The sequence below is a fragment of the Gallinula chloropus genome (assembly GCF_964237585.1).
Source record: "Gallinula chloropus genome assembly, chromosome: 2".
Lineage (NCBI taxonomy): Eukaryota > Metazoa > Chordata > Aves > Gruiformes > Rallidae > Gallinula > Gallinula chloropus.
The window spans coordinates 154,702,275-154,727,898 of NC_140086.1; the positions used below are offsets into that span (position 1 = coordinate 154,702,275).

At 39.6% G+C, this 25,624-nt stretch overlaps 1 protein-coding gene across 1 annotated transcript in view; it reads right to left on the reverse strand.

The window, feature by feature from the left end:
* RBM33 (RNA binding motif protein 33) overlaps window positions 1-25,624 on the reverse strand; it is a gene marked incomplete at both ends in the record, with an annotated part of 96,529 nt that overhangs the window by 24,817 nt on the left and 46,088 nt on the right. Inside the window, 5 exons of the mRNA XM_084279730.1 lie at window positions 2,067-2,699; window positions 10,135-10,422; window positions 11,226-11,474; window positions 12,186-12,517; window positions 13,358-13,517. Coding sequence (XP_084135856.1) covers window positions 2,067-2,699; window positions 10,135-10,422; window positions 11,226-11,474; window positions 12,186-12,517; window positions 13,358-13,517 — 1,662 coding nt within the window. The remainder of the gene's footprint in view (window positions 1-2,066; window positions 2,700-10,134; window positions 10,423-11,225; window positions 11,475-12,185; window positions 12,518-13,357; window positions 13,518-25,624) is intronic.

Sequence of the window (25,624 nt, forward strand, 5' to 3'; positions counted from 1 at the left end):
CAGGCAGGGAGCTTGAGGGAAGAATTATTATGTGCTCAGAAGAACAGCTCAGAAAAAAAAGGCTGAGGCAGAAAGTTGTGAAAATATTAAATAAAGCACGTGGCAGGACTTAACAGTAGAAATGGAAACTCAATGTGATCTTTACAGTATTCAGAGTCCAAGCAGCTTTTAATTCCTCTTTAAAATCCTGTCAAAATGGACAAGATTAGCTCCCCTGCTGCTTTTTTTTTTTTTCTTTTTCCTTGTGTGGTCAAAGAAACCAAGTCATAGATGCAGCTTATCACTAAATGATTAAAAATTAATCAACTATCTTGATCAGCATTAAACAGCTAATTGCAATACTTGCTTTTCTTCTTCCCCAGTTGGAAGAAAAACTTAAAATGCCCATGGCAATATGAAAAAGTAGCATACACATTATGAACCTGCTTTACCTTGCTCAAAACTTGGTATCTCAGAGTTAAGGAGACCAGAGCAACTCTACTTCTGTACACAATGAAAAAGGGTTACATATGTATTTAATAAAGCTAACTGCTCTTGCTTACCATGAGGCTTATCTGAAACAGATCATTTACGGTTTTGTGATATAGAGTATAAAAACTACTTTGTTCCAAGTACTGCTGTGGGCACTGATAACCATTTGTTATGAAGGGCTGTACACAGTGGTGAGTGGCATTGTTTTGTTTTACCACATCAGAAAAGAAGTTGTGCATGACTGCTTTATTCAGTTATTCACGAATAACAAACCTGTCACACCTCTTGCAGGCCACTGGGATTCCTGCAGACATGTTTACATATAAATATTTTTAGCCCAGCAGAATTAAATTCTTTCAACTTCCTGTACTTTATTCTTCTGTACTTAAGTACCATGTCTGAGGAATTAGCATTCCTCCTACCCAGGTTCTTGTCAGCTCTGTGTCGTCACTAAGGCCCTTTATGTTAATATTCTGAAAGACCACATGGTCATTACACAGTTCACTATTTTAAGTGTATTTAAGTTTTATGAGCTGTAGGAAAAAAACATCTACAACAAGTAGTTAAGTCTTTGGCGTTTCAACTTCCTCCCCATTTCTACATAGTAAAGCCTAGCCTCCAAGGGCTTGTTCAGTCCCCGCCCTGTTAAGATATGCTTCAATTCATTACAGATTACCGCAGTTCTCAAGTTTCCCTAAATAATTTTCCAAATAATTTAAGAAGCATTCTTCAAAAAATACCCAACCTGATGTGCCACAGCATTAAACCTCATTACACTGTTCTTTCCTTTCCAGCATAAACCTGAGGACAGGCTTTGCCCTGACAACACTATGTCCCTCAACTAAGTTTCTTTAGAACCCTAAGAAATTAACTTGTCTTTTCATTAAGACAAGAAATTCGGTAGAGATACCTTCCAACGAAAGCCCCAGATCTTAAATATGCACACTGCCATCAAGACCAGCATTGTGAGTTCTCCACAACACCCATGCTCCAGGGACACTCTGCAGATAATAGACCCCTCATCAAAAGATAAGGAAATCTCATTTAGATGCAGAAGTGAAACGGTAACGTTTTAAACCCAGCCTCTAACAGAAAACATCCCCCTCCAATATACTGCTTAAATTCATTTCACAACACACTTCCCAAGAAAATAAAAACAATCTTCCCCTGAGCACAGAAACCACGCTCACACCAGCATCTGTGCACAACTAAATTAGGTGGCTTCAACTGAACCTTAAAAACAGCCATCCAAATCCTTTTCTTGGATTCTATCAGCCTTAAGCAAAAGGAGGTAGCTCCACTGATGAGTCTTTCAGACTCAAGTTACAACTTAAACCTAAAAGAGAGGAGTATTATTTCAACGTGATTTCAGTGGTACCTAACTGACCATAAAGCATTACAGGAAATATTAATTTCTGAATAACCACTAATAACTCACGGTTCTGAAAGTACAAAATATTGACCATGAGGTCTGCTAGACCTGCTACTTCCCCTGTCAGCTCAGGCCCATTTTTTATTTTGAGATTACACAGGATGAAACACACAGAAACAAACCATGACAACACACACATACAAGATGAGCCTTGGAAACTTACCCCTCCTGACAACTTAATCACCCTGACTTTGCTGCCGACATGAGGCCCATCACTACCACTGTTTGTCCGCTGCATGACAGTCCTTTTCACGCCAGGTTTCACTTCCTGGGGCCTTGCTGGTACCGAAGCCACTCGAGCAGTCTGTGATGTGGGCAGTGATGCTGCAGCAGGTTTTGTCTGTAATACTTTCTGCGGCGTCTGAGGCTGACTCGGGGGTACTGTCCTTGTCTGCCTCAGCTGCTTCACTGGCTTCATCTGCTGTCCTTGATACTGCATATTCGTGCCGACTTGGGGGAAATCTGTGGGTTTGGGTTGGATATTTGGAAATACCGTATCTTGCTTTTTAACAAGGAGTCTGTTTTTCACATTTTGCCTGGTCTGTAAGCCAGAGTGGGGTATGTAGGGGCTACCATTGGTGGGGAACTCGGAGGAGTCGTCGTCCTGCTGCATGTAGGACTGTTGTGTAGAAGGTTGCTGCTGCTGCTGTGCAAGTCTTTCAAGCAACTCTCTCTTCCTAGCACCAGCCTGCTGCTGCCGTCTCAGCTCCTTTTGTTTCAGGATTTCTTCTCTCAGACGCTTCTGCTCTTCTATCTTCAAGCGATACAATCTAGTTTCTTCATCTTCATCTGGATACTACAAAGGAAAACACGAATTCATAAAATTCTCAAATGCCCAACTTGCTCAAAACAACATTAAACTGTGGTTTCAGATGCTGTGAAGCTACAACTCTCTGAAGAGCTTTTTCAATTACCCCAAATACCAAACTATGGCTATTAGCAGAGTATAACTGCTAGTAAGGTTTATTTGCTATTCATTACAAACAGACAGCTCAAATCTGGTTTAGGACTTAGATATACTACTTCCTAGACAGGAGGCAAAAGAGGGGAAAAAAAGAAAAAGAGCTTTAATACCAGTTGAGAAATCTTATCAGAATACTAAAGGAAAAATAATACCAAGTTTTACAAATTGGAACTCATTTAGAAGTTTCTAAAACCAATTAAACTATTAATATAATTCAAGATATCAAAATATGTTTCAAATGGAAAGTAACAATACGGAGGCAACCCACTGTCACACAGGTTTTATCTTGCTCTTTTCTGACAAAGTAACAAAAGGTAGGGTGGTAAATGACCTGAAAGGCCCTGATTAGAACTATTGATTTTTCTCTCAGAATTTTCAGCCTGATCTCAAACTCATTTGTCACACAATAATTGGTTATAATGAACAGCACAAGTCAATCTCTCTGACCTTGAACTCGTGCACTCTCTTCAGAATCAAAATGTTGCCAAATGCAGTGTTGGAATATTAATGGTATATAGAGAACGCCTTTAATATTCCAGCCTTGGCCCTTCTGAAAGTATTGCACATCATCAAATAACCTTTCTAAAGATTCTTCAACTTTGGCACAATGGGTTCTTAAGAAAAGCTGTATGAAATGGGTGAAAGTCAAGGAAACGGAGATTCTTATCATCACAGAAAAGAAAGCAAATTGTTCTTGTGATACACTCACGGGCATTTTTTCAAAGTTACAAAAGACACTTTCATTCCATTATTGTTTGTTTCCCGCTGTTTGTAATATTAAGTTAGAGACTTGTAGAGACCACTTACAGATGGTAACGAGCATGACGTTCTGCTCGAGAGATAATCATCACCCCTAACAAAACCTGGCTCTCAAAGTAACAATACTTTGCATTTTGGCAAGTTACATCATAAAGAATGCTAAAAAATTTATCAGATAATGGGAAGCCTTGATGACATTATTTACAGTACCTGGGTGCAAGCTCTTAACAGCAATGCCAGTTCTTGCACATATATTCAACACAAATGCCATTTTTCACATGTATTGGACCCAAATGTGCAACAATGTTTATTAATTTACTTCAATGCTTTTATCCCTGCTACATTCCAGAAACCACCCCCAACCTAAGGAAACAAAGCAGTACAGATCCAACCAGATACAGAAGCCCAGTAGAACGGTATCTGTACTCGTAGGATCCAGATGCACATACCCTGAATGTTTATTTCCTTCAGATCTGCTTCTTCCCTGAGCACCTAACTGATGATTTTAATTCCCAGAGTGACCAAGAAATAGCTGCATGCTTCACATTAGAATTCCAGCCTAAGCAATAGCTAAAATAAAGTCTTCAACAAAAATGGATTTCTAACTTTATTTTACTACAGACTGTTCTGAGATGAGGTCTAACACTGTCCTTTTTAGGAGAATGTTTCATATGCTTCAGGTTCTGATCTTCCTCCATACTTTTTAGACTACAGTGGTGGTGACTAATGGCTAATCATTGTATCAACTATATTACAGAACTTCACTGATAGCAGGTAACAGGAAGGTACTTCCATGCTGTAAAATGGGCAGTAGTAGTTAACTCGATCATTTTCATCTGAAATTGAAAACTACAGATGCTGGATTGTAGCAAAAACAAACAAAAAAAAGAACAAGGGCCTTGCAGAATACAGTAAAAGGGTAAGAGCCTTAAATACATTTTGTGCAGGACGACACAATACAGATAAGCTAGGGGGATGTTCCATTATGCAGATCCTGATGCAATAAATACATTTTTCAGTCACTTTCAGAGGCAGTAAATATCTCAATTACTAAAATTCTCCAAAGACAAAACCTCTTCCATGTGAGTTTATTCCCTTGCTTTGCTTTAGAACAGAATATTCCAGATTTTATCTAAATGGGTTTGATGGATGCCAGGGAGCCAGTGCCACATCTACCGTCATAGGCAGCCCTATTTTTTTTTTTTTAATGTTCAACTGAGGATGTCAATACCAGCAAGAATCTGCATAAAACCAGCTCTTCTATTAGCTGTCCTTTATTGTGATGGACCTGTCTGCTCATATTATCATCTAACCAGTTCTGAAGGCCTTGGAAGATGTAAATCACGATCTAGGAAGTACAAAACACTAACTCAAAGGCTACATACAGCAGCAGAGATGTGTACTTCATGACACTCAAGGGAATCTCACCAACAGACAAGGACTGAACATCCCGAGGGACTCTGACCAATACATCCGTGCAGTACAGATACACTGATTTCAACTACTACCAGCAGATAGCAGTAGACACCGATTTACCACTACTAGCATTAAACACAGAAGACAACTGAGAAACTCTTGTACCAACACATATGAAGTTAGATGAATGCTTAGCAGAAACTCAGACAACTTGATCTCAAGTGTAATCCTCATTTTTCCTTTTAGGAACTCAGCTCAGTACTTAGGATATCAGTACAGATGATATGAAGTCAGTTTTCATCCCATTGGCTTAATAAACCCAGCAGAGGTTTTGCCAACAAGCAACAGCACTGCCAAAAAAAAAAAAAGAAAAAAAAGGACTGGAAAAAAGTAAACATCCTTTAAAGATGTCAAAGTTCACAGCTTGTATTTGGACGTTTCCTGCCAAAAGCAACATTATCTACAGGTCAAAAAGCAGAACTACTGCCTTTTTCCTTAATAAACTCTTTCCTTAATAAACTCTTGTCACTTCCCATTTTTTTTCTCCATAGAAAACTCCATCACATGAAGAAACAGTAGTGGATGTGGATATGGATCCTCCATTTACAGGAGGCTACAGAGAACAAGGGCAGAGATGTAAAACAGTTCCCTTGGTTTGTGGAGGGTTTTTTTGTTTGGGTTTTTTGTTGGATCAGTTTTGTTAGTTTTTTGTTGTTTAGAGTTTTTTAGGTGGTTTTCAAGTGGAAATTTCACCTGTCTTAACAGTTCTTTACCAGAACATATTTCATTGCTATAAATAAAAAATAAATTACAGGTTGATTTTCCGAGTCTGAAGGGCAGTGTTAGAGAAGCAGCAAGTCCATCATTCTCCAGGAGAATGGCACTGCTGACTGAGAAGACAACAGACATGCTCTAAAACAAGAGTGTAAACTCTTCTACTGTAATTATGTCCCAGCATCAGTACCTTTCTTCCCATATAGTGAATGAAAAATACCAACCCCACACCATTTCAGAGGTCTGCAGGCTTTATTACTAGCTAATAGAATTAAATGTCATCATAAGAACCAGACGTTATGAGTGTTCTGGTTTGCTATCAAGAAAAAAATAAGGAATCATAAAACCAGGCTCAGTTGTGCCCCTCAACATGGTCTGATCTGTGGCATACACACAAAGTCTACTCAGCAGATTTATCTTCATTTTTTTCAGTTGCAACAATAACAACAAAAGGGGTTAAGTATTTCATCAAAAAATCACTAGTCTTCATAAAAGGCAAGGCCAGATCCCAATTACATCATTTGTCTGCTTGTGTTCAAAGCCATAAAGTATCTTAGAGAAACCTACATACATTGACATTTCACTGACTGAGGACATCAGTTCCTGAATCCTAGCAAGGTATGAGTTACCATACACAACACAGTTCCTGTACCTTCTTGGACAAACAGGACAAGAATTTAAAAGTTACAAAGTTATTCTGAAGCACACTGCCCTCTTGCAATCTTCCAACTAGAAAAAGACTGATAAGAAGAATCTCCCAAGCACAAGAGGCACCGTTCTCGAAATCTGGAAGTTAAACCTATATATACACTGAAGAAAACTCAAATTAAGACATGTACAGCTTACAGGTAGCTCATCTCCAAAAAGATTTAAATACATTTGCTCTAACATCTTAATGCAGCAACTATTTTTCATATTGCAAATTAAATTCAACAATCCAACTTCAAAATTTACTGGACTAGGGAGAACAGAAAAGGTTTTCTTTTAGTGAGTGTATCAGGGACATGAAGTGCAGTATAAGCAGGAATATCAGTACACCTACGATCATGCTGTGCCCTACTAATTTCTCTCCTATTTGGAATTCCAGTATCACTTTCTTCTGAAGAGATTATTATCACCTCTCTACATGCCACAGCCACAAAGATGACCAGAGGGCTGGACTCTCCTTTGAACCAGACTCAGAGTTGGGCTTGTTCAGCCTGAAGAAGAGAAGGCTCATGGGAGACCTTCTAGCAGTCTGCCAGTACCTGAAGGGGCTACAGGAAAGCTGGAGAGGGACTGGTTACAGGGGCAGAGTGACAGGACTAGGGGCAATGACTTTAAACTGAAGGAGTGGACATTTAGGTATTAGAAATTCTTCCCTGTGTGAGGCCCTGGCACAGGCTGCCCAGAGAAGCTGTGGCTGCTCCCTCCATGGCAGCGTTCTAACCCAGGCTGGATGGGGCTTTGGGCAACCTGGGCTAGTGCAGGGTGCCCCTGCCCATGGCAGGAGGTGGGACTAGATGGGCTTTGAGGTCTCTTAACACAAACCATTCTAGGATTCTGTGATTCTCCTCCTCCTTTGAGGTAAAAAATGTTTAATAGAGCCTTCATTCATCTTATCCTAAACCGACCTTAACACGAGAAGAGTTAGGCCCACAGTCGTCACCCAGACTTCCCAATTTCATTCCCAAAATTTTTTTTCAGATTGAGGATATGCAAGTTTAGAACAGCTGTTACTCTCCAAGATCTAATCAAAGGCATTAAAAGTCAGTACCTCACAGCCTCACAGGAACAAGAACACAAGCATATCATTAGTAAAGTAGAAATACAGTTTTTAATCTTCTAGTCACTCAGGCTGCAAACCTTTCAAGTGTGTTTTGAAGGTGAGCAAAACCTTTAATAGCCAATGTTGCTCCTTTTGGTGCTTCCTGAAGGATAGGCCCTTCATAAATATGGCCACTGACTCTTCAGGAGGAAGGATGTAAGGAAAGTCTTAATAATTTTCTAGTTGAAGACACCTGAAACATAGCCCACCCGAGTCAGTTATGAGCAATAAAGCCTGAGAAGATAATTGAACTTCACCACTTCTCATCTTCACAGAAAGTACAAGAACAGGACAAAGTTAGCTATTTACTAGCAAACACACAAACCCCCCTGGAACGCAATACAGGAGAGAAATGTAATGACCCTCAGTACAACAACAGCAAAGAATACAATTAACTGCTTGGAAATGAGCATCACTAGTGCAGCAATGCTGCCTGGGGAACTGACACTAGTAGTAATAGGTGAATGGTTGGACTGGATGATCTTTTAGGTCTTTTCCAACCTTGATAATTCTGTGATTTCTGTGATTTCTGTGACACCAAGCAGCATGAGGGAACAGGACTACCCAGCAGCACGGCTGAAAGGGAACAACTGCTACTGTACCGCTGCTTGCAGCACGAGGCTCTATGTCAAACTCACTCTGAAAGGAGAAGTGTTCCACGTGCACACACATTCACCCACTTTCTAGTACTTGTCAAGTATATCTACAAAGACTTTACTTTTATGGTTAATAGGAAACACTAGGAGACTGCTTTTGTATACTGTTTTGTAAAAACTTACATGAAACAGGTATCAAACTGTTCTCAATGATAACTTTGGCATAGAAATTAAAAGCAAGCTTTATTTTTAAACCAAGAATTCACAAGAGTTAGACTAATCTCAGAAATAAAGGTTAGAATACATTTAGAAATTAAAATGGAAAGAACACGGTGACTTAGTTACTTTTCAAAAAAATCATTTGATTAAGAAAAGTGAAAACCCACTCATTCATATTCCTAAACACTGCCAAAGGTATTTCAGACCTAGTGCCTTAAATTTCACAACTACAAAAGAACTACAAGATGTTTCAGGTGGGGAGGCCTCTGCATAGTAAAGGTAAGTTTTGAAGAGTTAACAGTCTGAAAGACAAGAGACTTCTCTAAGAGGCACTGACTGCATTTTCTGTGACTTTCTGACTGAAATAATGGGAAGGAGATTGGTTAAACCTTTTTTCCCCCCCAAAAAAGATCAAAATTAAAAGCTGAAAACCTGAAATAAGAATTTCTTCTTCTTTTTTTTCATATTCCCATTGCAGAGCAAGTGCACAGGAGGTCAAACACTGCTAGCTATGGGTTTCTTTTGTGCCTCATTTGTGAAAATTAGTTATGACCATCCCTAATTCAAGAACAAGATGAAAGGCTAATCACAAGCAGCTTAAATGGAAGACAGTATTATCACCATTAAAGCTTTCCACCAGTTGTTGAAGAAAACCTGGTCCTTGAGACAAGATTCATAGTTCAACTCAACTATCAAGATTTACAGTTCTACTCAGAATAACCTGACACTCAGAAACCATACAGGGAACACTTACCCATCACGTTTCTCTAGCACCTCCTGATGTGCAGGATTAACAGCAACATCAGCACAATCCTACTCTCATTCTCAAACTAACAGTGCTCATGGAGAGTTCTTCTAGCTTCCAGGAGCAGCTGTGCAGGAGATTCTGTGCAGAATCATCTCCACTAGGTCATGCAGTATGAACAGCCCAAAATACTGGCATCTCACTTTTTGCACTGTGCAGAGTACTAGCAGAGCAACTTATCTCTTTTTCCAAAACTGAAAAGGGACAATAGGAAATGCTCTCAAGTTTATGCCAAAAGATTTTCTGAAGGAGAGATTTCCTTGCTCAAGAACAAGAAACTTCATGGACAATGCAGCTGCAGCCGCCTACAAAAATGCTAAAGACCACAGAGGAGACTGGGCAGCCTAAATGAAAACAGCATGAAGAAGATTAAAAAATAAAGACTACTTGGAGAAGCTTGGGGTGGGTTTTTTGGCTATACAGTATCATTGCAAATGGAAGAGAAGGCGTTTTATGACTTAAAAGAATAAGATTACCTGGAAGGAAATTAAAAAGGATAATATCCTGGAAGATCAAAATTAGCACAATGGGTATTTCAGATGCTTGTATCATTGATGACCTTTACTCAACCTCTGCCTTTTCATAGTAAAAACGGCCACTCCTCCTGCAAAACAGATTTGCCACAACCCTGCCAACCTTCCTTTTATTTTTTTGTTAGTGGTAACCACTTTTGCTATTGAATAGTAAAGTGTGATTCTGATTCAAAAGGGAGGCCTCTAGTGGCACCAAAAATACTGAGTGAACTGTTAACATTAAGCACACTTCTACTTCACAACTCAGACTAGGAAAGTTTTTAAAAGGTGGGATATTTTTTGTTTGCTACTGGCTTTGGTCCTTGGGGTTGTTCGGGTTTTTTTTCTGTGAGTTCTTTATTTTAAGAAAATACCTTACCTCTGGTTCAGATTTTGCTTCTGATTTTGCTTGACCCACTGGTGTGATGGTTTTAGCTTTCATCTCAGGCCGTCCCTGTGAGTTTCCAACACCAGCTACAGACTTGGTGGCAGACATCGTGCTGGTAATGGGTTTGACCTGAGCTGCTGGGGTGGAGGTTCGCCTGTTGTTGCTCATTTCCATAGCATGTGACGGTGCTATTGGCAACTCCCGCAAGTTACTATTCCTTGGAGCAGTTGACTGTAGCTGTTGATTCGGACGCTTGACAATGTTCTGTGATGGTGTATTCTGAAAAGCAGAAAATGGAAAAAAAAACCAACCCTGCAGACTTTCACAACAAACCAGACTAAAGTGTTTCTTATTCCACATTTTCATGATTTAGTTAAGTTTGGGGAAAAAACACTTTTCAAACAAGGACAATATTTTTTAATGTGAAAAGAAAAAACCAGAAAGGTGAGATATTTTAACTGTGGTTTTTATTTTTCACAAACTAAAAGCAAAGCTGAATCTCACTTGTTTAAGATCTTCCTCAGAAATTGGGCTCACTGTTTGGTTTGTTTTCCTAACCTAAACAATTATGCTGAACTGCAGTCACGTTGTCTTGAGCACTGGTGTGCTACCCCACCCTACCAAGCAACAGAACATTCTGCACTGAAACTCCCAAGATGTGAATGGCACTGTCTGAACCAGAAAGCCTATCAGAAGTGGTATTGAGAGGCCTTCAAATTGAGAGACAGCGTCAGAGAACTGGGCTCCCACACAACCATAGGCTACCAGCTGCTTTAAAAATCTTACTAAGCAAACATATCCTCCAAAACCCTTCTATGGCCAACTTTATCATCTTTGATTGGACCCAGATGAAGAAACACACTGAAGACTGGAGGAGAAAGGAAAAACTGAAAGATACACGTGTTATTTTTGGATGTACTTTATAAAATAATGAAGAAAGCAAGAAATGGTGAAAAAGATGTCAGAGCGGGATGAAACACACAGGACTGAAAAACTACACTGGTGAGTTTTGTAACCTGCGCTTACCTGCCTTAGACCCTTGAACAGCTATGTAAGGCAACACTGATGCATGTAGTACTTACATGCCTTGGCTTCATTGGACCCTGTCGTGGCTGACACTGCATCCTGTTGTTATTTGGCTGCTGCTGTGTGGCCTGCATGTGAGGCCTGAACTGTGGCTGGTTCATGGGCATCAAGGGCTGCGGTGGCCCTTGGAGATGATGATGGTGTTGCTGTTGAGGCTGCTGGTGATGATGCTGCTGAGGCTGCTGATGATGGTGCTGCTGAGGCTGAGGTTGTGGCTGAGGCTGTAACGGAGGATGCAAAGGACCCTTCACAGGAAGAGAAAGATTATTTGGTTTTAGTTTAACAATAATAAAACTCCCGAAAAGTAGCTCCAGCCTCCAAAGTCCTCAAAACACCTGTGAACAGCTATGAACCAGGCTAACTAAACCAAGGATACACTGAGTAAGAAAAAAAGACTAAGAGAAGCCATGCAAGGAAATTTTACACTTAAAAACTACAACAATAGTTTACGTGGAAAGAGATAAATGCAAGGGTTCCTGCCCTCTGCCCCTTTTTCTAATGACTTAAACCGTTAGCTTCTTGGGGGGGGGGGGAGATTCCCCCCACTCCCAACATCACCAGACTTCAAGTGATTTCCCCATGTTCAAAGCACAGACAGGAGGAAAAGCTCCCACAACAAACCCCGGAAACCTTTCCCCACCGAAGCGGCGGTGCAGCACCCCCCGGTGCGCAGGCGGCCCCGGCTCCCTGCCGGGCGCAGCTGAGCGGCAGAGGGCGCTCCCGCCCCGCCGCTGCCTGGGCTGCTCTCCCGGCCCCCTCGGAGCTAAAGCACGTTCAGAAGCCAGGGCCAGGCTGCAGGCTCGCTGTAACCACTTCCTCAGGCGCAGCAATCTACCTCACACCTCTAGACTCAAGTAACTCCACTTTGGTGACATCAGTCCTACCAGCCTACGTGGCAGCACCGGCCACCGCACGCATCTCTTGTGGGCCCCTTCCCAGTGCAGCCCCATCCGTACCTGCATGTTGGGCTGTGTGTGCGCGGTGAGGAAGGGCTGTCCGGGGGCCTGCAGGAACTGCTGTCTCGGAGGGATGAACGGCCGGGGATTTGCAGAACCCGGCTGGTTGAAGTGGAGAATCCCCACAGGACCTTGAGGCTGCATGTTGGGCCGTACCGGCCGCTCTCTGGGAAACACGGGTTGCTGTCCCTGCTGATTAAAGGCTGGCCCAGGCTGGCTGAACGGCATTGGACTTTGGGTAGGGACAGGATGTGCACTATTAAGAAGTTGGGGAGGTGGCGGTGGTGGGGGGCTCCGCTGCTCAAACAAGTGGTGGCTTGGAAACCTTGGATCTGTGTGAATGGGGTAAGCAGTTAAATGACAGCTTCCTTGGGACACAAACACACTTTCAAAACACAAAATTCTGTTTTGGTTCAGAAAAGTAACCCAAAATTTGTATGAGATACTTTAAAAGCAACCCTCGAGGTTACATTTCTATTACTTCCACTATCTCTGCATAAAAGGAATTGATGCTTGAAAGATCAGCACAACTGGTAATTCACCGGAACTAGGAATACCTTCTACAAGTTCCAGTCTAATAAAATCAATGAAGGATTCCAGGGATTAGAGTTTAAACCACACAAGAATTCATAAAACATTGACACAGTTTGCTGACCATATATTAAGCAATGTTTTGCGTATCATGCGTGTAAAATGTCTACAACAGGTACAATATACATAGAGAATAACATATGTGTGGTAAATATATATATCTGCGTACACAAACACACTCGCTACCTATTTTGTTTGCTATGCTGTATCATTTCAGCCAACATTAACAGATTTATTACAGTACACACATAGCCCAGGTGGTTTAAAGACTTAATAGTTGAAACCCAAGTGGATGGAGAGTGCCAGTTATCTAAAATGCAACAAATTTACAACTTTCATTGCAACAAACACGTTAAGATACTGATTTTATTTTGTACTTATCAAAATAAACAGGTTGATGGTAGTTACAGAGGGACAAAAATACCAGACCACTGGAATTTTTGACCTATGTTGACCTGGCTACCTCAAACAGGCTCTTGTGGCCTTTCAGGCTTTTCCAAACATGTCATGATACACACTTGGGACTGCACAGCCACTTAACAAAAAGAGCATTTTCTGTTAATGGAGATGAAAATACTTACCTGCTATAAAGAAAGGATCTCTGTCCTGAGGAGGCGGAGGAGGGAGTGGTGGTGGCGGTGGTGGTGGCCCTCTCCACTGGTCCTGGATTGGCAGCCTTGGGGCTTGGGAGAAGTTAGTAGGAACTGGTCCAGGTGTATGCTGCTGGAAGTCTGGAGGGCCCTATTTAATAAGGCAGAACTAAGATTAATACTACCACACAGGAATTCAGTTATTGCCTGCTGTTAACTTTTTTCTTTTAAAAATACAATTGCTTTATGAATTATTTCCTATCACCTGTACAGACTGGCAGCCCTTACAGAGTCGTTCTTTCACAATGGAAGATCTATTAAACCTCAGTACAGTATATTGAAATGAATTCACAATGTTTTAATAATCACTAGCACCGCAGGAATGCCATTTCTTCTCAAGCTTATTGAAATCCATGCAATTATTGACCTTCTTTCCCATTAATCCAAAAAAATCTGAATGTCTACTTTAGGAGACATTCCTGACATTTATCTTCTTAAACTGTACTATTCTTCACCATCAATTTAGTACAAGGTAAGCTACAGAAGTGAAGCAGCTTTACTTATAAAAGGCAGCTGGGTTGGGAGGGTGGGGGGAAATAGAGTTTATGGCATCCAGAAAATTAAAGAAATCATCTTTCAAAAGAAGTAACACAGGACTAACAGTCACATTTACAACTTTGCATCTGAAGAGGAGGGCAACATTATCTTTCCTCCACTAAGTTGGGTTTTTTTTTGAAATGTGAAGTGAGCCTTTACATACTTCAGAAAGCATGATGTTAATCCAAAAGCAGATCTTTGCAGAAGCCACATTAATGAAGTAATTTGCCCTATTATCATTTTTTCCTTTCTATCAAAAGTTAACAAAATACGTTAACAACCCCTGGTAACTTGAAGCAGCTCTGCCTCACAGAAATCATTATACTCACAAGCATTTCTTTATTATGAGGAAGTCAAATCAGTAATAAAAATAATCTAAGAACATCCTTGTTTTCCTCCTCATACAAATTCTGAAATTAGTGATGGCATTTGTTCTGCCTACACCTGGCACTCACCTTAAAGCTTAAAATCTGCCACTGCTCAAAAGAGGCTTTTCTAAACAGCTTTCAGACCACAGACTGAAACATGGTCAGTCACCAGTGAAGGACCACACCACTCACTGAGCTGCCCTCACCAGCAGTACACACAGTCTCACCCCACCTTGCCTGTATGGCACAGCTATTTGCATTTCTGCAAAAGAACTTCTCACACAGAAAAAACAGCTATTTGCCCTGGAAACGGAAGTCTACTTGCAACTGAAGTAGCATGAGAGTAAGCTGCTTCACAGCCTTCTACTAGCAGGCTACAACTGGGACTAGCAAGGCCCAAACAAGTCCATGAGAGGCACTGAGGATCACAGCCATTATTAAATCTGGGGTTTTCCTGTGGGGATATACGAGTTACTAGGACCTCTCATATGGAAGTTTGACTGTTACTACTTATTTCATGCCATTATACAGCCATCAACTGTAAACACTTCACCATTCCCAGAGATGAAAGGGGCTGCATCCCATTGCCAGTGCTCCTAGTCAGCCTGGGGGCATTTCATTCAGTGGAAAGACATCTATTGCGCTCAAGCATGACAGCCCTCATAACACACATACTCTTTTGGAGGAGGAGCTGCTACACTTCTCCAAGTGAACAGTTACCAACATAAAACAGTCTCACCACCTCAGAAGATACAAACACCTCTAAATTTCACAGGCCATCTGCAGACAGCAGCAGCTGGAAGAAGAGGGAGCAATATCTGATGGAGAAAGTGACATTTATTTGTCCCATCAAAATCTGTTCTGGTTTAGCTGAATGAGGCTGTTAAGCTGCATTGCCCTTCCCTTGTGTTGAACAGGACAGTGCTGGCTGCCTGCCAGAAGAGCAACTGAGCACAGACCTCGAGGATCCTGACCCTTCGCTCCCAAAATGCACCTCTACCATCACCGCACGCAGGAGCTGCCAGAGGTACTTTCAAACTAAGGTTAAATGCGCTCCCTCATCGTGGGAGCCTTGGAGATAAAAGGGCATTTCTCAAAACATCGCTCGTACAGTCATAGGTCACCCTGGGGAACACAGAGAGGCCTCAAGGGAGGCACCTAGCAAAACAACTGGTATTTCACTGTTGGGTGTTTAGTTTATCACTAGATAACTCAGAAGGTCACTGCAACGGAGGCAGGGGAAAAACTAGTTTATCAGGGCACTGTTCACACAAGATGGTTTTTATCTTACATCTTATTTACAGCATATAATCACCTGAGCATACTGCAGCTGGGGAGAAAAAGAAATCTCAACAGACACCCTGCTTTTCCCTAATTCCACAGAGCTTGACATGGAAGCTCTGAAATTCTCCCAGAATTTTTCTCCAGACAGGATACGTGTTTACAGGTATCTCAGTACTAAACACAGCCAGCAGAAAAACAAACTCAAACTCAACATATTCTGCACTGGTCTAGTCAACAGATCCATCAGTTTCTCCCCTCACTTCCAAACTTTGGCTTTAAGGATAGGCTACAAAATACAGGCTTAGGCCACAAAATAAGTATGTTTCTCTCCTATACCCCAAAATTTGTACCCTAGTCTCAAGCACCTGTCCCCAGTATTAATTCTTTGCCCAATTAATCTTGCTGTTCTGTCCCTGTTTGCTCTTCAGACACATTCTCTCATCTCCACCATGTATTTCAATCCACTCAGTAGCTCCTAATCCCAGCATGGATCCAGCCTCCCAGCTCCTTGACAGAAAGATAGTGGTCTTGTCTTGTGTCAGCTGATCAGGAGCCCCCATTTACACCCCCAGACCCTGCCCTTCTTGTCCATACACTTAGTACATACAATTCCCCATCTTTTTCCTGCCAGGGAAGGAGAAACAAATGAAAGAACAAGTTGAAAAAGTCCATCTACTTGTATTTAAAATTAACACTTCTTTGTACCAGCTCTCCCTCTCCTGCCAAGCCATACCCCTGTTATTAAGCCCAAACCTACTTCATCCCAAAGCAACCCTGAACTGCAAACACATGGAAAATATTGAATTTCACACACTTCTAACGTATTGTGCAGTCAATTTTCTTCCTTGAAAAATGGAGCAATAATAAAAACATTTCTAAATAACTCACTTGGGCATAACAGTATTTTTCCACTGCTCTAATCTCGGAATGAAAGGAATTTGCAAAATTTCAACCAGAATGATTTAAAAATGAGGCAGGCAACCAGCACATCTTGGTCCAGGCCACAGTAGTCTGGTGGTACTAATACATCCTGACAGCAGCTTTGTATTCCCCTTCATAAGGAAACTTTAAACCCTTACAAAAAAAGCTTTAGAACTGAGTAATACAAGGTTATAAACTATAGTCTTATGTAAAAACCTATATAAATACTTACAGAAACAAATAACCAGCAAGATATTTTACTCTTAAAAATACAAGCAATACTGATTTCAAGCTCCTTTTGGTACCAACCAACTGGCTTAGTTTAAGAAGCAGACGTTTACTGTCCTCCAAATATTTTTACTGGATTTGAAGACAGGTATCCATCTCTTATGCAAAAGATGATACCCCAAAATCCCAACAAATGCCCACCAAGATACAATGAGAAAATGTGTTGTGTTTTTTTTTTTTCTCTAGTTTTATGAGCTGTGTATGTCATACAAGTATCTCCCCCAAGTTTGGGTGAAAATAACTCCAAAACACTCCAAGACAATCAGAGCAAGAAGGAAGAATTTAAAGTTTAGACCTCTTCCCTTCTTTTCCCCACTCCTCTGGGTTAAAATTTGTGTTTGGGGTTTTTCCCCCCCACACACTTTTTAAGTAAGATTCCAGTTAAAAACTTGACAACCTCAAGGTTTATAGATAAGAAATATTTTCCAATCCTAATGCCAACCCTCCTGCTTGCATTTAAAGTAAATAAAAGATCCTTTTTACATCACACAAGGAACACGAGTTGTCCATGAATCTAAGGATTCATTAGTGCTGAAAAGACACTTACTCCACACACGAAGGAACAGAAGGGTTGGGATTTTTGAAACCAAAATGTTTAAAATATGGCTAAACTGCACAAGCACAGCTGATACAAACCACATCACAGTAAAGCTGCAAGCCATGAAGATAAGTGAGTATCACTAAGAAATACCTACTTATTTGACCATTGAACAGATTTTAACTTTATGTATGTGACATTCTGAAGAACTACTAAAATATGACTGATCACATTTCTTGGCTGATAACCAAAGGCCAATCATGCAAAATTAATTGCAAAGACATTTGTTATTTGCCAAAAACTGGAAAACCAATATTTGCTTCTAAAAATATATATAATAAATTAGACTGATTCTTTTCCTTCTAATTTCCATGAAAGACTGACCTTCACTTTTTTCCTAAACTAGCTTTACTTCCACTATCTCTAAAAAAAGAAATACAATTGTCAACCAAAGTTACAGTAACACAGGTGGGGGCTAACTTGTATTTTCAAAATTTACACTGCTGTTATTTTTTTCTTCTGAAAAAGCTTTCGGGGCAATTCCACCAGGAATTTGGTTGTGGATGGATTAATGTCATCTACTACATGTGAGACTAAAACTCTAAGGTTTGGCCATAGCTGCTAATTACAGTCACAAATTCACTTTTCTTCAATAATAAAATATGTAAACCATGGTGGATATTTTTCTAAGTTACAAGGTGCTTGTGTATTATTCTGAAATACCATTATATTTTTGTGACTTTTCAAATTTCACAGGAATACACTAATACCACAACTTCAACTTTTACTTAAGCAGAATTCTAATTGTGTTAAAAATGATACAAATTAATGTAACAGTTCTCCATTACTTGAGGTTTTTGGGGCTGGTGTTTTGGATGGTTGTTTTGCTTAACAGTAAACTATAATACTAGGAGTGGATTACTTGACCATTAGTGTTAAACTCTACATTCAGCAAGTATTTGGTGCTAATAACCCCCAAGCACCCACTGGTATTTTGAAGAAAAGACCAAGCAAAATGATTTAACTGGAAAAATTAATGAAGAGCAGGTGCAAACCGGCAGTTTTCCTAACAGTCCTGTTTTGATAAAATAAGCATATTGTAACATAGATGCACTATAAATCTTTATATGCCCAGTGGTTACTCCCATTTTTCATGGTTTTGCTATCCAGACAGTTTCAAGTTACAACCAACTATTCAGGACATACATCAACCAAAAATCCCTGAGACAAATAATTTTAACTCTGGGTTCACCATTATTAAACCCTCTAGGAAACATCCCTATTTAAAAAAAAAAAATCAGTCTTGAAAATACCTATTTTGAAGTTAACAGGTTTCAACTAACAAAAGGGAGAATTCTAAATTCATGCCATCAGCCAAGGCTGCGAGGTTCTACATTTCAGTCCAACACCGTGGCCAACTCTGACACCAGGGGAACATATAAAACATTTATGTGCCTTTCCAGAGAGATCTCACAAGGCTGGTTTACAAAGACTGAGTTCCCAAATATCCATATGAGAAATACCCAGCAGAGCACATACAGCAGCTTTCTAGAGGTGTTTTCCTCCCTTCTCACTGTTATTGGATTATATAGTATCATTACTGATGATTTAGTATCATTATCAGATTGATTACTTAGAAGTCGTGCAACAAACTGCAAAGAAATACTCCTAAAATAGAGTTTTGAAGCTACATTTAAAGCTAACTGCGAGGCTTTGGGCTTTGTGGGCTACAAGATGACAGAGCTCTGGCCATTCTTTCTACCCTGAAAACCAAAACACATCAGCACCTAATCAAAGCAAGGTACTGGACATAACATTTTTCTTTAACTACCAAAGAAAGTTGGTCAGTTTTGGTCTGTACTTTTTCCTGCTTTTAAGTTACATGTGGAACTGTAGAATTTAATATATCCTCAGGGAATTTTCACTTTGAAAATCCTTATATAGCTTTTTTTTTTTAATACAAGAAATAGAGTCCAGAATGAAATTACATTTGAAAGGGTTCTGTGTGGGTTTCCGAAGAGTCCACTTCAAAGGAGGTCCTGACAGGCTTTTTATTGTCTTAAATTTCTGAAGTCTACCAAAAAAAAGAATATCCTACTCTTTCTCCCCTCCTTGCACTATAAATTTACAGCATCTCAGAATGGCATTTCATACAATTCCTCATGCCTGCAGGTTGTACAATTTCCCCTTTTACCAACTGCCATTATTCAATATAGCTAAGGCATAATAACACCTTATCAATCTTTATTTTGGGGGGGTTGGGGGGAGAGCAATGCAAACTTGTGTCTACAATTCATTAGAGTTGTGAATAGCTCATTGAACATGACTTTCACACACTCTGGCAATCCCACCTTCTGAAAGAACACGAGATAAGGTTACTTTAATCCTTTCAAAGAACTGCACTATTTTGCCTTCCTTTTATCCCTTTAAATATCCTTCCTAGTTAAGAAATTAACATTCTCTCTCATACAATTCTTACACAAATTGTACTTTTACTTTTCTGCATCTCTGGTTAATTACATGATGTTATCTCCAATAATCTATTCATGAAGCACAGATAACTTTGGTTACCAATAAAAGGGAAAACTTAGCATAAATTGCTTAGCACAAAGTTAATCTTATAAAGCAAGGAATAAAGAGGATCTAACAGCTATTATATGACTTACCGGCTTCTCTAAAAGGGTCACTCTACTTTTTTTTTCATGAGACTAATTAAATACCTTAACAATGTCGTTGAAACTTCATGAATCTTTCAATAAAATACACCCTGCCTCTACAACATGTTTTCATTTATTAATCTCACTTAAAATGCAAAGAGACAGTAGAACCCCATTGACAGTTAAGCAGGGCCACTCAGTTAATTCTTCTTATATGGTTTAAATGCAAAGAATAATGACCACTATAACCTACGACAATTAAAACTATAGCCATCTGTCACAAGATGTTAATCCTCTTATTTCATCAGCTACTAGACTTTTTGAAAAGCTTTCCTAAAATGCCTACCTTTCCAGTGCAAAGAATTGACTTTTCATCCTCTTGTGTAGGAATCTCTGCTTCATGTATCTTATATATGGCTCAAAAATCTCCAAGTAGAAATGTATATATCCCCCAAACCATGGCACTTCACATTCAAGTTTCATAATATTCTCATTTACTGTGCACAGCATACAGAAAGGGAATGATTCACTCAAGTATTATAATAAAACTTACTTTGATATTTCCCTAAATAGCTCAGTGGTGTCCCTGTGATGTGACATGACAATCATGTAATTCCATTAAGGTGAACTGAAACCTAGCAAGCACCATGATTTTCCTAAAAGATTTAGTATTGAGATGACCTTATATAAAAATTCATGCTTTAAGTACATTTTGTTCAAGGACAAAAATTAAAGTTCAGAGTGATCATAAAACAAGGTACCTATTGCATGGTTCTTATCTTTTCAAAGCTTCTGGAATATATTTTCTGAGGGGAGAATGCAAGGAGATGGCAAGTGTTGGTTGAAGTACATGGACTGCACAGATCCTAGTGTGACAGATCAAGTCCAAGAGAGAATGGGTTGTTATTTTCCTCAACTAAGGCAAAAGTGATTTTTTCAATGTTGAAGTGCACCACCCAAGGTGGACAGGTTTCTCTCTGATACTACACATCTCCAAGAAATAAGGAAGTGTGTTGGGATGGGGTTAAGGAACAAGTCCAGGAGAAATCACCAATGCCTGATTTCACAGTTTAAGGTCCCAAAACAGAATTCAACCATCATGAAAAACCATTACAAGGATAGAAAGAATAACAAAATCCCTTGTTATTTAAGTCAACCCATGATCAAATAGCTAAAGGAGGGACACAGGCAAAGAAAAAGAAGGATACTCCCAGTATACTAACACAGTCCCAAACAGTTCAGGGGACTACAGCTAAAAATTAGATGATTCACTGTATAGTAAAGTTACCCCTTTTCAGCAAGGTTCAGGACATCCCCCACATACATCAATCAGGGTAATACATTAAGCAGGGGCACGTTCTTCTTGTAAATACTCCCATCTTCAGCATGTTTTTGTAAGAGAAGAAACAAATCAGAACAGCCCACAGCCAACCAGTTCTAGCCAGGAGGACTGCTTCACAGATGCGTTTCTTGAACCTCCATCTGCCTATACCATCAAGGGTTGGGTGTTGGAAAATCTGCAGGACAAGCAGTCCCATCTAAGAGCAGCTCTCAGAAAATACTCCTAGGTGAAACATGGCCACAGGGAAGGTATTATTATCTAAATCCCAAGTCCAGCTTTAAATGTTTAACAGTGCTGATGTGCAGCAAAGCCATGCTCCTGTCCATCTGTTTGGTATGGATGAAGACAGAGTGTGCCCAGCAAGCAGAGGCAGGCTGTGATATGGAATAGTGTGACAGATGAGCTGTAGCAGCCTGGGCTGCCTGAAGGAAGAGTAAACCCAAAGCTAAGTGTTTTCCTTAAACAGATGTTTTCAACTAATTCATCTGGAAGATTCAGTTTCACTTTAGTTTGTAATCCTTCTCAGGGGTGCAGTGTTTTTGTTTGGTGCCCTCTAACTTTTTAAGATTAAGTTCAATACAAATAGAGATTGGAGAAAGAGTATAAGGGACATTAGCACCATGTAGAACGGCGGACTCTCCCTAGAAGTCGAGAATTTCATAATCATTTTAAAAGACACTAAAATACTTCTGCTTTTTTCTCTTTACTTTTTTTTTGTGCTGAAAGCTACGTTCTAGGGATGTGTAAAAGAATTAGGGACGGAGAAGTTTTGGATATCCTCTGCTTTCAGCACTGCTAAGATAAAACATGTAACAAAACCCATACCTTATCCCTGGACTTTGACCAGAGACTGCTCCACACAAAAACTCCTACAGCATCTGGTGACCTGCAAGTCACTGACAATTAGAAATAACTCTGAGGTCAGAACTAAACTGGGCCATTGAATATCAAAAGTCAGAATTTCTACATTACACTCCAAGCTTGAAGGTGCAGTTATGGTTAATTTAGAAACCGAGAACATCAAAGATAAATACATGTGACTTTATGGATGGTACTTCTCCCTTCAACAAAAACAACGGCTCAAATGACTTTTTGCTACAAAAAGTCAAGAAGCCACCAGCTTTATAGAAGGCTAATATTAAACTGCTCCTAAACTGCAACTTTTATCTGTATTAGGAAACACCTGACTATTTAGTAGTTAATTATTTGATCCCTGGTTTTTAATTCTGTAAGGAAATCTCATTTTTGAGATGTTTTACATATCTCTGACCTTGCAAACACACTGATGCAAGAACCTTACATACCCCAAGCTCCCACTGTGCCTGCAGGCACTACTCTCATGCTGTGTGTGAAGGCCTGAACGTTTTTCCCTTTTTGAGTATCCTACAGCCTCTAAATTACCTCATTTCACTGCAAACAGTTATATTTCTTGCTGTTCTACAATGAAGCATTTTTATCCTTTCATATTCTACAGAATTCGGAAGAACTGAAGATGCAGAAGGTTAATAAAAACAGTTTATAGATTTTCCTCTGCATTGTGATGACACAAATTTACTGAGTTACCTTTTAACAGGACATTTTCTCAGCTCAGTGAAAACAGCTTAAGAGAACTACACCATCACCTGGGACTCTATACTATTGTGATAAATATATTTTACTTCTCCATTCAATATTCAAGCACTAGATTACTCTTACTGCATTGTAGTAGGAGGCCAATTGTATATTTTAATTAGATTGCTTTATGAGTCTCCACTTCTGCAAAGCATCTCTTTAGCAATGCCTAATTAATGGCTACATAGCTACAGACACAATACTACTTCCTCTTTGTCCCAGTAAAACATAGTCCTCTGTTTACAACGCTTAAAAAAAATAATCCTCATTCATACAAATATATAAAAACCAACGTATATGCCCACATTTATTACAAATATATCTAAATCAAAACTTTTTTACTATGAGGGTGAGTGAGGACTGGCACAGGTTGTCCACAGAGGCTGCAGAAACTGCATCCTTGAAGACACTCAAAAGCCGTCTGGACACACATCCTGGGCAACTGGCTCTAGGTGTCCCAGCTTGAACCAGGGAGGGAGGGCACAAGATGACCTCCAGAGACCCCTACCAATCTCAACTATGCTGTGATCCTTTATTTATCTTGTACTAAAGCTGAGACTGAAGACAATTTGGCATCATTATGAGAGGAAAAAACAATGATTACAAATTCTACAACTCCGGTCTTACTGGCAACACTAAAAAGCAATTGCTTAACAGAAAGGTAAATAACTATAAAATATAAATGCACAAGTTTTCTGCTTAATTTTCCTATCTACAGAGCATGTGCACACTGGAGCTGGCATGACACGTTAAAGGGTTACTGCATTTAGAAACCATCTATTTCTCCCTTATTTAATAGCTGTTACCATCATGTTTAGCTGCTGCTGCTCCTCCTGCAGATGGGAATTCACTGATATGATTAAATTTGATGGTATGATAATGTATGGTAATCGTGATTAATCAGAAGCCCACTAGCAAATGGAGGATGTTGGGTATTATGTCACCTGCATTTTAAACTGCATTCCCTCTATGCCAGCCTGACAATATTTGACAGCTGGAGGGATCTCATGCTGCATCTGCTTGCTACTACTTATAGATCTGATCCGAGAAAGTGCCCATCATTCCTTCACTATCTTAAGTGCTGTAATTATAGGGCTTTGCAGTCAAGTTGTGAAAACACTGTTAAAAACGAAAGCTTTTTGCTAGCTGCTGAACAAGCTCTGCCTCAGATCTGCAAGGGCCATAATCTGAAAGAAATGTAATTTGATGCAGCAGTCTCATTCAAACATGATTTGCATGAAATGCTGTATAAAGCAGTATCCAAGAAATGTCAATCAACACCACCTGATACCATGTATCCTATTAAAGGAAAACAAAATGCTTTCTACACTACCTGTGATCTGCCACTGCTACACAGTAATAGAGTGAAAATTTCATTTACTGTTACTCATTATAGTAAATCCATAGCTAAAGCAGAATAATTGTGAGGCAGTAGAATCATTTGCACCAGTGGCTTTTTATTTCCATTAACAGTTTATGTCCTACTACATATTGTTGCAAACATGTACTAGTTACTAAATATCATTACTTACTAAATATCAGTTTAAAACAATTGTCTGTTCTTGAGATTTAAGACTAAATTGTCCGTTCTATGAGTACTAGCGGATTATGAGCCATGACCTTAGAACAGTTACTAAACCCTTCTTCACAGGTAGTAACTCACCACTGAATTTGAAATGATGGAAAAAAGTTTAACTCCCTATTTGCATTTCCCACAAACAGCAAACACTGTAACAAGTTTTGTTTTCAAAAGCACAGAAAATTTCTACACGCTGTAAGAGGTCTTTACATGAAGGCAACCCACAGCCCCAGGTACACTCATCTCCACTAAATCAACCCAAGTTTGCTAAAATGGTGTTGTAGCTGATCCAAGGCAGCCTGCTTTCAAGAAAAAACAAAAGTAGTAAACTGCATTCTCATTTACCTTTTAAAATTAATTTGTACAGCATGAATATACTGCTTAAATAATGTAAATAAATAAATTTATCAAGCAAGTGGCAATGAAGGACAGCAACCTCTGCTTTCAGCAATGACTGGGCACCTGTTTAAAAATCTCACAGAATAAAGTAAGAAGAAGTGATCAGAAACATGCACACAGCACTCCAAAGGTCAGAATTTGAACTAGAGTTTTAAAAGGTGAAAAAAATTAATAACAACTTAGCTGCCCTTCACAGCATCTATTTAAGACAACGTATGATGTCCTGGTGATGAAATGGAGAAATGTGGAATGAGAATATAAAGAAAGTTTACAAAGATTCTTGCAGTTTAAGGAGTAAAAATAAAAGTAAAGTGTTCTTTGGAATAAAGATGCTTTTGAAAGGAATTGTAAGGCATGTTCCCAAATCGATTCATGTCAAAACCCCGGGGAACCAAAAAGACATGTTATGTAGAATATTCACAGGGGCCTGAGGACAAGTTGCCCTATTAAAGTATTATTTTTATGCTGAGTAAAACATACTTTATCTTATACACCCAGTGCACTAAGGTGTCTTACCAAAAGAGAAAACGGTTTTTGCTTTAAAAAAAAAAAAATCCAAGCATTCCTGGCATAAATCAGTCAGGCAGACAGTGCCAGCTCCTCTGGTGCTTCGAGCCACTTCAGCCCATTCCTAACTTCAGCTCTGAAACGCAAGTTGACCGAAGTTAATCAAA